Source organism: Cheilinus undulatus, linkage group 4 (assembly GCF_018320785.1).
Source record: "Cheilinus undulatus linkage group 4, ASM1832078v1, whole genome shotgun sequence".
Taxonomy (NCBI): domain Eukaryota; kingdom Metazoa; phylum Chordata; class Actinopteri; order Labriformes; family Labridae; genus Cheilinus; species Cheilinus undulatus.
The window spans coordinates 1795130-1809032 of NC_054868.1; the positions used below are offsets into that span (position 1 = coordinate 1795130).

The 13903-nt window shown below is 39.0% G+C and overlaps 1 protein-coding gene across 2 annotated transcripts in view; it reads right to left on the reverse strand.

The window, feature by feature from the left end:
* Positions 1-3997: 3997 nt before the first annotated feature.
* Positions 3998-13903, reverse strand: part of LOC121508228 (calpain-1 catalytic subunit-like) — a 41956-nt gene continuing 32050 nt past the window's right edge. Inside the window, exons 12-22 of one of the 2 annotated variants that reach the window (XM_041784924.1) lie at positions 13023-13034; positions 12706-12917; positions 12356-12395; positions 12090-12155; positions 11952-12009; positions 8975-9039; positions 8628-8696; positions 7307-7385; positions 7118-7231; positions 5461-5519; positions 3998-4542 (exon numbers count right to left, since the gene is read on the reverse strand). In XM_041784924.1, coding sequence (XP_041640858.1) covers positions 4516-4542; positions 5461-5519; positions 7118-7231; positions 7307-7385; positions 8628-8696; positions 8975-9039; positions 11952-12009; positions 12090-12155; positions 12356-12395; positions 12706-12917; positions 13023-13034 — 801 coding nt within the window. In that variant the 3' untranslated portion in view covers positions 3998-4515. Of the gene's footprint in view, positions 4543-5460; positions 5520-7117; positions 7232-7306; positions 7386-8627; positions 8697-8974; positions 9040-11951; positions 12010-12089; positions 12156-12355; positions 12396-12705; positions 12918-13022; positions 13035-13903 lie in introns of those variants that run through there. The other variant, XR_005991790.1, reaches the window with a different exon arrangement.

Below are 13903 nucleotides of genomic sequence, written 5' to 3' on the forward strand. Positions count from 1 at the left end.
CCTTCTGTCTCTATCACTGTTTTCAGAGTGGGGATCCTGATCCACATCTAACCAAATTAATTATTATTATTTGTAAAAATAAGTAAATATTTATTAAGCTGCTGCTCCTGTTGATCATTTCCAGAAATCAGGACGTCCCAGTAGAGGCTGATGCTTTACAGCAGGGGTGTCAAACTCAATCACAGCAGGTCTGACCTGAGAGCCAAACAGGGTCAACGTTGAACCATGAACTGTCATCTGCACCAGTAAAAGAAATAGGGAAAACTAACTGGGCACTGATGATAAATGGTTTTCAGGTTTAAAAAGTCAAAATTACAAATTTAACGGCTCAAAATCTGAGATGAAAGTCAAACTTATTAGTTCAAAAGGTCAAAAGTCAAAGTAAGTTTAAATGGCAAATATATGAGATAGTGTGTCAAAGTTGGATTTTTAAGATTGGAAATGTTACATAAAATTCAAAATCATGAGTTTTAAAGGTTAAAACCGGAGTTAAAATTTTAATGTGAGTCTAAAAGATTAAAATGTGGGATTAAAAGTCAAAGTTAGAAGTTGAAAAGGTCCAGTTATGACTTTAAATTCACAACTGAATTTAAAAGGTGATATTTTGATATAAAAAGTCAAAATTGTGAATTCAAAAGGTCAAATTATGAAATTAAAGCAAATTTTCTTTTACTTATTCCTGATTTTTTTTTTTTATCATATTGTCTTAATATTTTGACTAACAAAACTCATGATTTCCAGTTTTATCTCGTAATTTGAACTTTAAAACTTATTTTTAATTTAATCTAATATTTTGACAAATAAAACTTGTGATTTCCAGTTTCATCTTGTATTTTGACCTTTAGAACTTATTTTGTATTTCATCTTAAAAAATTTACTTTAAAACTTCTGTTTTTGACATTTTATCTGATATTTTGAAATGTAAAAATTTATTTTTCTGAATTTTATCTCATTTTGTTTGATAAAACTCAAGATTTACAATTTTATTTCATATTTCGACCCTTAAAACTCATTATTTTGACTTTTTTTTCTCATAATTTGACCTTTAAAACTTATAGTTTGACTTTTTTAAATATATTTTGAAGAATAGACGTATTATTTGGTATTCTATCTCATATTTAGACCTTTAAAACTCATGATTTCGACTTTTTATCTCATATTTTGAATTTTAAAATGTGGTATTTTGAATTTTATCTCACATTTCGATGGACAAAACTGATTTTATTTCATATTGTGACCCTCAAACTCATAATTTTTTTTTTTTTTTTTTCAAATTTTGACTGATAAAAATCATGATTTCCAGTTCTATCTCATATTTGGACCTTTAAAACTCATGATTTTGACTTTTTTAATCTCATATTTTGAAATTTAGATGTTTTATTTTGTATTCTATCTCATATTTGGACCTTTAAAACTCATGATTTTGAATTTATTTCATGTAACTGCCTTTTAAAAACTTTTTGACTTTTAATTTCATGTTCTGACCAAGTTTGACTTTTTAATCTCAGGTTCTGAGCTGTTAAACTTATCATTTAGACTTTTTCATCTCTAAATCATCAGAGCTTAGTTTTTTCCCATAATTCATTACTGATGATATGATGATGACAGTTTCTGGTTAAATGTTGACCCTGTTCGGCCCTCTGGACCTGAATCCAGAATCCGGCCCCTGCTGTGATTGAGTTTGCCACCCCTGATTTTGGCGTATCTGTTGAAGATAAAGGTGAGGAACTTGAAAATTAATCACATATTAAATTGCAACCACAGTATTAAGGGAAAAGTGTGATTAAATTATTTTCCCAACCCCTCAGCTCTCTAATAACCAACATCTTCATGACATAAATCAGACTCGGTCTTTGTTCTGTTTCCTTTATTCACCAAACATGAAGCTGAGATTCTGCTACAACAGTGTCCATTCATCTGGCTGACCCTGAACACCTCATGACACCTCTACTGTCCTCTGGGGGTCGTCATGGCCACAGAAAAGTAAACATTGATATGATTGTACTAATCCTTATCACGACCTCATGGATACGATGGCAGCATAAATAAATAAATGATCAAAAACTGCAGACAAACTCCTAGATGCTGTATAAATCTGTTGGCAATATTTCTGTATCGTGAGGTTCGATGCTAAAATCAACCAACCAAATGTAACCACGTTTCAAAATGACCAGGTCTGTTCTGAAGATCGCAGGGATCTAAATATTCAGAAACTCCAGAATCTTCAGCCAGTGTTTTAACCAGAGCATTGTCTAAACTGCACAAATATGTTGGCAACTTTTGGAAAAATGGGTGGAACACATCCTCGGCAGTCCCACCCACCTTTCCAAATGTTGCCAACTATAGTTTGCTTATTTATGAAAAAATTAGCTCTTTCAAAGTCCCATCCATTTTCCAAATGTTGCCAGCAGATTGGTGCAATTAAGAAACCCAATAGCTTTGGTCGGTTCCCCCATCTTTCCCAAGTGTTGCTAATGGGTTTCCACTCATAGTTTAGAAACGTTGCCAATGTATTTATGCAATCTAGACATCATGTATGAGTTGCCTTCAGTTTTTTTTGGTAAAAACAATAATTTACCCAGTAACAGGTGTGTAGAAGCAATATTTTGTTGTTGATTATAGATCAAATAAACATGAAGTGATTGCTAAAACAACACCTGAACTCTGAGTGGAAAATGTATCAATGAATCCATGGAGAAGGAGTTTATCAGCAGCAACACACCTGTCATACATCATTGATTAGTTGGGGTTTTTGGACACTTGATCATTGAAATAAAAGACTAAATTGCTTAAAAAACAGAAGCATTGACCCCTATCTCATCCTCTGACTTGAGGAGAGATAAACTCAGGTGGAGGTGTGATGGAGGCAACAGGAAGCAGCTCGGCCTCTTAAATACCAAAGATGTCAACGTGTAGAAGCAACTTTCAGGCTTTGTCTTTCAGACCCCATCTTGAAGAGGGGTAGCCTCCACCCAAAATAGTTGCAAGTCTGATGTATGATGGTGGGAGGTCTGTCCATGCTTGAAATATTCAAAACTCACTGGACATGAATGGATTTTCAAGCTGGTTATTAGTCACAAACCTCAGACTTACATTCATTATGAGCCACAGCTACACCTCACCAAGATGGTGGCTGTTTGTTCCAGTGAACAATGACGACCAGGCAGCATCTACGTGCATATTTCAGTAATACATAGATAAATAAATAAATAAGTACAGATGATGTAGCATTTAGCGCCCCCTGTCTGTGGCAGGTCGAATAAATAAAGCAGCAGGAGAGCTCTCAGTGCAGCAGGCTTCAGTACTAACATACTGTAGTTTTACTGTAACATCACTGTAGTGTTACTAAAGAGTTACTGTAGTAATATTACAACAGGATATTTGTAATATTACTGTAGAGTTACTAGATTGTTACTAAAGTGCAATATTCTAGTAATATTACTGTAAAATTACTGTAACACTACAATAATAATACTGTAGTGTTACAGTAATTTTACTGGAGTGTTATTGGAGTGTCACTGGAGTGTTTCTGCAGTGTTACAGTAATATTACAGCAGTGTTACTGGAGTGTTACAGTAGTATTATTATAGTAACTGCAGTGTTACTCTAATATAGTACTGTTACAGTAATGTTACTGCAGTGTTACAGATGTGTTACTTTAATGTCACTATTGTGTTACTGCAGTGTTACTGTAGTACTACTGTAGTATTACTGTAGTATTACTGTAGTACAACTGTAGTATTACTGTAGTATTACTGTAGTTCAACTGTAGTACTACTGTAGTATTACTGTAGTATTACTGTAGTACAACTGTAGTATTACTGTAGTATTACTGTAGTACAACTGTAGTATTACTGTAGTATTACTGTAGCACAACTGTAGTACTACTGTAGTATTACTGTAGTATTACTGTAGTATTACTGTAGTTCAACTGTAGTACTACTGTAGTATTACTGTAGTATTACTGTAGTTTTATTGTAGTATTACTGTAGTTTTATTGTAGTATTACTGTAGTATTACTGTAGTTTTATTGTAGTATTACTGTAGTTTTATTGTAGTATTACTGTAGTTTTATTGTAGTATTACTGTAGTTTTACTGTAGGTATGATGGAGGACTGTAATAGGATGTCCCTGATGGTTCTGATGATCCCTGCTGTCAGAAACTCAACTGTAGTTTCAGTATTTTTTCACTAACTGATCCAGATACATCACTCTTCAATCAATCAACCACCATAGCTGGTGGTGACTCAGATACTAAAGCAGACATGTTTGTGGGTTAAGGTTTAGACTGACTGGTTCTAACAGCAGTGATCATCGTTAAAGAGGCTGGAAGACGACGATGATGTCAGCATGGTACTGTAGTAGTGCTGAAGTAGTTTTGTGTACTGCAGTTTAGTAGTCCTGTTGTGGTTCTGTTGTAGTTCTGTTTTTGTTCTCTGCAGTTGTTCTGTTGTGGTTTTTTGGTTCCTGGTTTCTTCTTGTTGGAGGCACTTTTGAAGATCCCGTTCTTGTTGTTCAGCCACACATGGTCACACAGAGCCACTGAGGACAAGACAGAAGATTTTACACACCTGTAGCAACAGGTCAGACACCTGTAGCAAACACCTGAATTCAATAATTAACACGTGTGGCCAAATACTTTTGTCCACATACTGTATGTTCAAACAGTTTATCAGATTGTTAAAATGACTATTGGAGGGTTGTTAAATAATAAAATCGGGGGGGGGGTGCAGTCTGAGATAGCAGGCAGTCTTCACTGATACAGATATTTCATGACAAACATACTTTATAAATGTTTCTCTCTGCACAGGTGACGGTACTGTCTTTGAGGTAAAGCTAAAAGGGAAGATGCAATGGAAAACATCTGTCGAAGTCAGATTAAACTTTGTTATTTTGATAGCACTTCCTTATGCAGAAATCATTTCCAGCTAGCGCTGCTAATCTTACTGCAATTGCAGTCAGATATCAGGCTTTGCAATTACATAACAGCATAAAAAGCTGCAGTTGTTTTTGTAAGAAGATGTACTTGAAAGGTACTTAAAAAGTCCTCAGAATTGACTCTTTATCAGCCCTCTGATTGACCACCGACCAATCAGAGAGCCCCTGTCATAGCAACAGTGATGGTCAAACACTGGCCCGGGCCACACCTTTCCAGAGTAGCAGTGAAAGTCTGGATGGTTAAAGTTGAAAGATTGTCTCAGATCTCCAATCAGGAGTATCATCATCCTGTTTCCTAAACCGAAGGTTTAACATCAAAACGCCTTCTTGGATTCAACCCACTCTGGTAATTCAACCATCAACAATCACAAAGGATGCAAACTACTCCAAAAAAGTTAGGATTTGTGTAAAATGTGAATAAAAACAGACTACAGTGATTTACAGATCCCTGTGACCCATGTTCACTTGACTCCAGCTCAAAGATATTTAATGTTCAAACTGATCGACTTTAATGCTTCATACCTCCACAATGTTCATCTCTGCGCGCCCCGTCCCATCTCGATCCAGTTCCTGGAACGTCTCTGAGAAAACCAGGACAGAAAGGTCAGAGCCACCTTTACCCCGAAAGATTTATCCCTAAGTTTGAGAAAGGATGACATCATCAAAAGCAGAGGACGGAATGTTGGTGAAGCCAGGGCTGTTGGTATATCTGTGTTCTGATAATGAAATTAAAATAACAACTCAGCTGTAAGTGTATCTGCAACACCTGCAAACTAATAACTGCACAGAGACATAATAAACCACAAATGTCACAGCAGTTACCTAATGCAAACTTAGTTACTGTAACATTATTTTGCAGGGATTTATTATGATTGTTGGAGGGTAAAACTCCCTGTCTGGGTGAACCGTGTTTCTGTATGTTATTTATATTTTCCTTAGAGCAATGGTTCTCAACCTTGGGGTCGGGACCCCCATGGGGGTGGGAGACACTGAGAGGGTCTCCACATACATTTTAAGAACTAAAATTTTTTTTCAAGTTATACTGTTGCTACTTTACACCAATTTTACCAAATGTTAACCCTTTTTCATCACTTTTCAATTTTGCCCATTTTGAATCATTTTTGCCATTTAAAACCTATTTTTGTCCATTTTAAACCCTTTCCATCACTTTTTTCTGCCTAGTTTTGCAACTTCTAAACCAATTCATGCCACTTTCTGCCTATTGTTGCTTTTGTTGACCCATTATTGCCACTATTAACCACTTTTTACACCCAATTTTGCCCATGTTAACCACAGTTAACCCATTTTTGCCAGCTTATATCAATTTTTATCCCATTCCACCTAATTTCCACCAATTTTTTGCACTTAAATGCCGTTTCAGCCACTTTTTAATCCCTCTTTACCACTTGTTGTGCCCATTTTTGCCACTTTTGTTTAAGTTTGGACACTTTTAACTCATTTATGTTATTTGAATATCCAATTTTACCACCTTTCCCATCATTTTTTGCCATTCTTTACAATTTTTTGCTATTTTTAACCCATGTTAATTAGGTTTTTAAACAAAACTTTTTTAGAAGGTCATTTACTACACAAATAAACAAAGGGGGGGTCACGGCCGGAAAAGGTTGAGAATCCCTGCCTTAGAGCGCTGTTTTGAGACATTATAATCCACTCTTCTAAGATTCATGGCTCTACCAGTGTTTAAAGATTGAAAAAACTACTTCCTGTTTCATGGCGAAAAAAACATGTTCTACGTTTTTTGATGTGACTTGAGCTTAAGCTAGTTGAACCCTGTTGCTAGTTGTAAAAAGGCTTCAACAAACAACAATGAGCACAAACATTATTTTTCATGTTACATTTGAGGGAAATTATTAAACTGTCTACCTTCTCATAAACGTAAAAATATCCCTGTAAATGTGATATTTATTGTGTTCGTGCTACTGTGCTATTTTGTCAGATTTTGGATTATTACGTTAAAAACTACAGATCTGTGCTACTTTTGCGGGTGTAACAGTGCCTCACAGTAAGTGGTTCATTCAAGGTTCTGACACGCTGGCTAATAATCAGTTCTAAAAGCAGCAGAGACTAAATGAAGTTGTGGCTGATGAGGGACAGTAGGAAGTACGGAGTGGGCGTGTCTTATCCCCCCTCCCGCCCAGCCTCTAGAATGATCACGTACTGAACATGGCCTCCAGTTTGACCAGGCAGCAGGTGAAGTTGTCGAAGTCGATCACCTCGTTGTCGGCGTAGCGAGCGACCAGCATCTGATACAGCTTGTTGTTGAGTTTGAAGCCTGCACACAGATCCAGGGTCAGATTCATAAAATCCTTCATCGATATGATAATCAATAAATCATGATAAGATTTACCTCCGTTCTCCAAGGCCAGACGCATCTCATAGGAGCTCATACAGCCGGATTTATCCAGGTCAAACTCCCTGAAGATCCCCTGGACACAGAAACAATCAATGCTAGCTCACTGGAGAACAAACACAGAGTTTAATATTTAAAGGGTTAAAGTTAGAACATCTCCATTCTCATCATCATTAATCAAAGACTCACAGAGGCGTTTAACCATCAGGAGGATGTTCTACTTCTCTTTTTCTTTCCAACATTTCTTTGTTTGATGTGAAGTTTAAAGGCAGTCTAACTGAAGAGGTTCTGTGTAAAATCATAAACTCATAAACTAAAGCTTTAGCTGAAACCCTATTGGTTAGTTTAGTCCAGGGATACTCAACGTGTGGCTCTGGAGCCACGGCTGGCTCTTTTTTGTCTTAATTTTAAATATTATTCCCCCAGAAAACCTTTAAAAAGTGAAACTTTGACCTCAGAAGCTGTTCACATTAATCAGTTTGTTTCCCAGACTTATACAGAAGGCTTCAATTTTCAAACATAAGTGTCCAATTTTAGCCACTTTTCACCCATTTGAGCTACCTTTTGCCATGAAGTACCCCTTTTTCCCATTTAAGTAACAATTTTTGCCACTTCTTTCTGACACTTTTGTCCCACTATTGCCCTTTTTCACAATTTTTCTTAATTTTTCACCCATTTAAGCTACCTTTTTAAAAATACCAATTTTTTCCTACTTTTTGCCCATACTGACAATTTTTCACAACTTTTTACCCATTCTTTGCCACTTTTATCACATTTTTGCCCCTTTTCACCATCTTTTTTCCCCATTTTCACCCATTTATGCTACTTATTGCAATTAAAAACGACTTGTTTCCTCTTTTAAGCCTATTTTTGCTATTCTTGACTGCTTTTTGCCCGTTTTAATCACTTTTCACTATTTTTTGCCACATTTGGACCATTTTATGTCCCCTATAACTAATTTTTTGGCACTTCTCCCCCATTTTTGCTACTTTCTGACCCCTTTTCCACTTTTCCTCCCCATTTTTACCCCTTTCCCCCCATTTTTGTTGCTTTTTGACCATTTTTGCCACCTTTAACTTATCTTATTGCTACTTCAAGCTGTTTTTTCCACTTTTCAACGCTTGTGGCTCTTACAAAGATATTTTTCAACAATTTGGCTCTTTTGTTGAGCAGGGTTGAGTAACACTGGTTTAGTCCCAGTTTATGTTTATGTGTAACTCCTACTAGTTTTTAATTTTCACAGAACTCAGCTCTGATTTTAGGAGAAAAAATATTTTTTATTGCTGTCCAAAAATAAATTGGAAAATAAAAATGGTACCAGCCACTTCCTGATCTTGTTCCAGAGAAGCTGAAACTCTAGCAGACCGAGCCGGGCGCTGCCGTCTTTCTGAGCTCAGGTCAAGGTCTGTACCGTAGTATTTACACCACAGAAGAAAAAAGACGAAGAGGAGGAAGAAAAACAGACGGGTTAGTTACCGCACAGTGGTTCTCCCTGTTCAGCGTGGTATTTACACCATAGAAGAAGAAAACGAAGAGGAAGAAGAAGAACAGACGGGTTAATTACAGCACAGTGGATAACGAAAAGTTTAAACTACAGCCTCTACAGCAGAGAACATTTACACTAATATACATGAGAGCCATGAGAAGGAGTCAGAGGGAGGATACGTCCATGAGGCTGACCATGGCTCTGCATGACTCCATACTGAAGCCATCAGTCTGCAGGTCTCTGTCTGTAAGACACCACAGAAGAAGAATAAAATGAAGAAGGGGAATGCAAAGAAAAGTAGAGAAAGAAGAAGACACGTTAACAGCTTTTACACTGTTGGTTAAAGTTTCAGCTTCTTCTGTGACGTTGTCATCAATGTCTTCATGTTTACATTTTTTAAGTAGAGATGTCTTTCAGCAGATATTAGCTTAAAAAGTTAAATATTGGTACCAGGCAAGAGGCCGACCCACAGAATTGTCCCCTTATTAACCCCTGATAAACCCAGAGATAGACCCTGATAAACCCAGAGAATGGACCCTGATAAACCCAGAGATAGACCCTGATAAACCCAGAGAATGGACCCTGATAAACCCAGAGATAGACCCTGATAAACCCAGAGAATGGACCCTGATAAACCCAGAGATAGACCCTGATAAACCCAGAGAATGGACCCTGATAAACCCAGAGAATGGACCCTGATAAACCCAGAGAATGGACCCTGATAAACCCAGAGATAGACCCTGATAAACCCAGAGAATGGACCCTGATAAACCCAGAGAATGGATCCTGATGAACCAGAGAATGGACCCTGATAAACCCAGAGGATGGACCCTGATAAACCCAGAGAATGGACCCTGATAAACCCAGAGATAGACCCTGATAAACCCAGAGAATGGACCCTGATAAACCCAGAGATAGACCCTGATAAACCCAGAGAATGGACCCTGATAAACCCAGAGATAGACCCTGATAAACCCAGAGAATGGACCCTGATAAACCCAGAGATAGACCCTGATAAACCCAGAGAATGGACCCTGATAAACCCAGAGATAGACCCTGATAAACCCAGAGAATGGACCCTGATAAACCCAGAGATAGACCCTGATAAACCCAGAGAATGGACCCTGATAAACCCAGAGAATGGATCCTGATGAACCAGAGAATGGACCCTGATAAACCCAGAGGATGGACCCTGATAAACCCAGAGAATGGACCCTGATAAACCCAGAGATAGACCCTGATAAACCCAGAGAATGGACCCTGATAAACCCAGAGATAGACCCTGATAAACCCAGAGAATGGACCCTGATAAACCCAGAGATAGACCCTGATAAACCCAGAGAATGGACCCTGATAAACCCAGAGATAGACCCTGATAAACCCAGAGAATGGACCCTGATAAACCCAGAGAATGGATCCTGATAAACCCAGAGAATGGACCCTGATAAACCCAGAGATAGACCCTGATAAACCCAGAGAATGGACCCTGATAAACCCAAAGATAGACCCTGATAAACCCAGAGAATGGACCCTGATAAACCCAGAGATAGACCCTGATAAACCCAGAGAATGGACCCTGATAAACCCAGAGATAGACCCTGATAAACCCAGAGAATGGACCCTGATAAACCCAGAGAATGGACCCTGATAAACCCAGAGATAGACCCTGATAAACCCAAAGATAGACCCTGATAAACCCAGAGATAGACCCTGATAAACCCAGAGAATGGACCCTGATAAACCCAGAGATAGACCCTGATAAACCCAGAGATAGACCCTGATAAACCCAGAGAATGGACCCTGATAAACCCAAAGATAGACCCTGATAAACCCAGAGAATGGACCCTGATAAACCCAGAGATAGACCCTGATAAACCCAGAGAATGGACCCTGATAAACCCAGAGATAGACCCTGATAAACCCAGAGAATGGACCCTGATAAACCCAGAGAATGGACCCTGATAAACCCAAAGATAGACCCTGATAAACCCAGAGATAGACCCTGATAAACCCAGAGAATGGACCCTGATAAACCCAGAGATAGACCCTGATAAACCCAGAGAATGGACCCTGATAAACCCAGAGATAGACCCTGATAAACCCAGAGATAGACCCTGATAAACCCAGAGAATGGACCCTGATAAACCCAAAGATAGACCCTGATAAACCCAAAGATAGACCCTGATAAACCCAGAGATAGACCCTGATAAACCCAAAGATAGACCCTGATAAATCCAGAGATAGACCCTGATAAACCCAGAGATAGACCCTGATAAACCCAGAGAATGGACCCTGATAAACCCAGAGAATGGATCCTGATGAACCAGAGAATGGACCCTGATAAACCCAGAGGATGGACCCTGATAAACCCAGAGAATGGACCCTGATAAACCCAGAGATAGACCCTGATAAACCCAGAGAATGGACCCTGATAAACCCAAAGATAGACCCTGATAAACCCAGAGAATGGATCCTGATGAACCCAAAGATAGACCCTGATAAACCCAGAGAATGGACCCTGATAAACCCAAAGATAGACCCTGATAAACCCAGAGAATGGACCCTGATAAACCCAGAGATAGACCCTGATAAACCCAGAGAATGGACCCTGATAAACCCAGAGATAGACCCTGATAAACCCAAAGATAGACCCTGATAAATCCAGAGATAGACCCTGATAAACCCAGAGAATGGACCCTGATAAACCCAGAGGATGGACCCTGATAAACCCAGAGAATGGATCCTGATGAACCAGAGAATGGACCCTGATAAACCCAGAGAATGGATCCTGATAAACCCAGAGAATGGACCCTGATAAACCCAGAGAATGGATCCTGATAAACCCAGAGAATGGACCCTGATAAACCCAGAGAATGGATCCTGATAAACCCAGAGAATGGACCCTGATAAACCCAGAGAATGGATCCTGATAAACCCAGAGAATGGACCCTGATAAACCCAGTCAATTGCTAAAATCCAGTATCATTATATAATCCAACAGCCTAGTTTTAAGTGAAACTACTCTGATCTGTTGATATTAATTATTTATTCTTCCTGTCTGATTACTCTGGTCTCTGGTTGTTGGTGATGCGTTCATGGTCCCTCTCTCTGTTATATGTCATATTAAGTGATGAGTGTGAGGAGAGGAGGACTCACGTTTGGAGACGACTCTGTTGAGGATGGTCCTGAGCTCTCTGACTGAGATCTCCATGTCCTGATCAAACAGACGGATTAGTCTCTGAATGAACTCTGGTTAAATCATCACAGAATCACTTCTTCTCTGGTCAAACTCACGTCTCCAGACAGCTGAGCAAACATCGACCTGAACGAGTCGTCCACGTCGCTCTCTGACACTTCCTCCTGCAGAAGAAGAGCCAAGGGTGAAAAGTCAGCGCCACGCAAAGACAGGAAATGATCAGCTAATTTATTTCCTGCTCTGATATAAATATTATACAGAGAGCAGACTACTTTATTCAGGCTTAAATGCTCGCTCTTATCTGATTCAATATTAGCAGCATTCATGAACAGGAGATGGATTAGAGATAAATAAATATTTTTACCTCTTCTTCAAAGTTTGCCACCACGTCATCGTCCATCTCCCTGCAGAGAAACACAAGGTTTTTTGAACTATGTTTTTTAATAGAGCTCTGTGTGATGAATATAATCTCTTAGCCCGTTAGTTTTGGGCTGAAAATCCACATCCAAACTAAGCGCCATTTTTGATCATTAGGCCTCTACAGCATCAGAATAGGGTACTATGAAGAACGTTTAGGCATGTTCAGGCCAGGAACAGCAGCTAAAGCCCCTGAGGGAACCATCAGACAGGACAGAGGATGAACACAACCCCAGTCATGCTCTGGACGTCCTTACGTTTTACCAGGAGCATGGGGAAATAATCTGCTGGACTCACTCGGTCTCCGACTGTTTCTCCGTGAACACCCTCAAGACAAAGTCCGCCTCCTTCGACGGCTCAAAGGTGGACGGGACGATCAGGTACTCTCCAGGTGGGAGGCGGAGCCTGGCGCTCACCTCTCGCAGGTTGATGAACGTCTCAGAGCGAGCGCAGGATGAGTGGCGCAGAAAGAAGTCCTTCTTCATGTGAACGCTAGGAGAGCCGCGGTACTGAGAGACACAACAACAGGAAGTTATCCACATGAATGTCGGATTGGAATATTTATTTATTTATTATCATAATTATTCCATCTGTTCTCCAGCAGGCTGACTCACCTCGTCTGGAATCTGTGAATAAAACCAGAGAAGAAGAAGAGTCAGAAACATTTATAAAAGCAGTTGATCCTAACTTACCGTAGACACACAAACGAACAAAGATGCTCTCTGTACACAGATGCTCTACGCTTACTTTTTCTCTGAAACCAAAAAACAACTTTCAGGTCTGAGACATGGAGTTAACGCTGAAATACCGAAAAGCTGCTAAAACTATACTGAAAACATTCTGGTCAGTGAAGTTCATGTTTTCATAACACAATGGATGGGGGGACTATGATGCCTGCAGCGTTTCAAAAAAGTTTGGATGGGGTAAGAAAACTGTAAAAGTTGAGGAATACTCAAAAACACCTAGAACATTCCACAGGAAATAAAACAAGTTTATTACGTGATTGGTTGTCTTGCTTATTTCAGTCAGACAATGCAAAGACACATTCCACAGGAGCCACGACAGCATGGCTTCACAGCAAAAGTGGGCATGGCTTAATCTGGCCTACATACAAAAGACAAGGATGGAATGTTTTATAGATTTCAAGCATGACTTTATCAAGTTTTAAGGATGACATCATCTTCGAAGAAAAGTTTGCAATGTCTTAAACAATTAAAGGATGACATTGTCTTCAAAGACAAGGATGGGATGTTTCATAGGAATTGAAGGATGACATCATCGTAGACAGAGGACAGAATGCTTTCTAAGCTTCAAAGGATGACATCATCAAGCCAAAGATGAAATGTTCGTCAAACTCTCAGAGATGACATCTTTTTTTAACGCAAGGATGGAATGTTTTATAGATTTCAAGCATGACTTTATCAAAGAACAAGGATCGAATGTTTTTTGTAAGAATTAATGAAATTATCCCCAAAGGAAAGTTTGCAATGTCTTA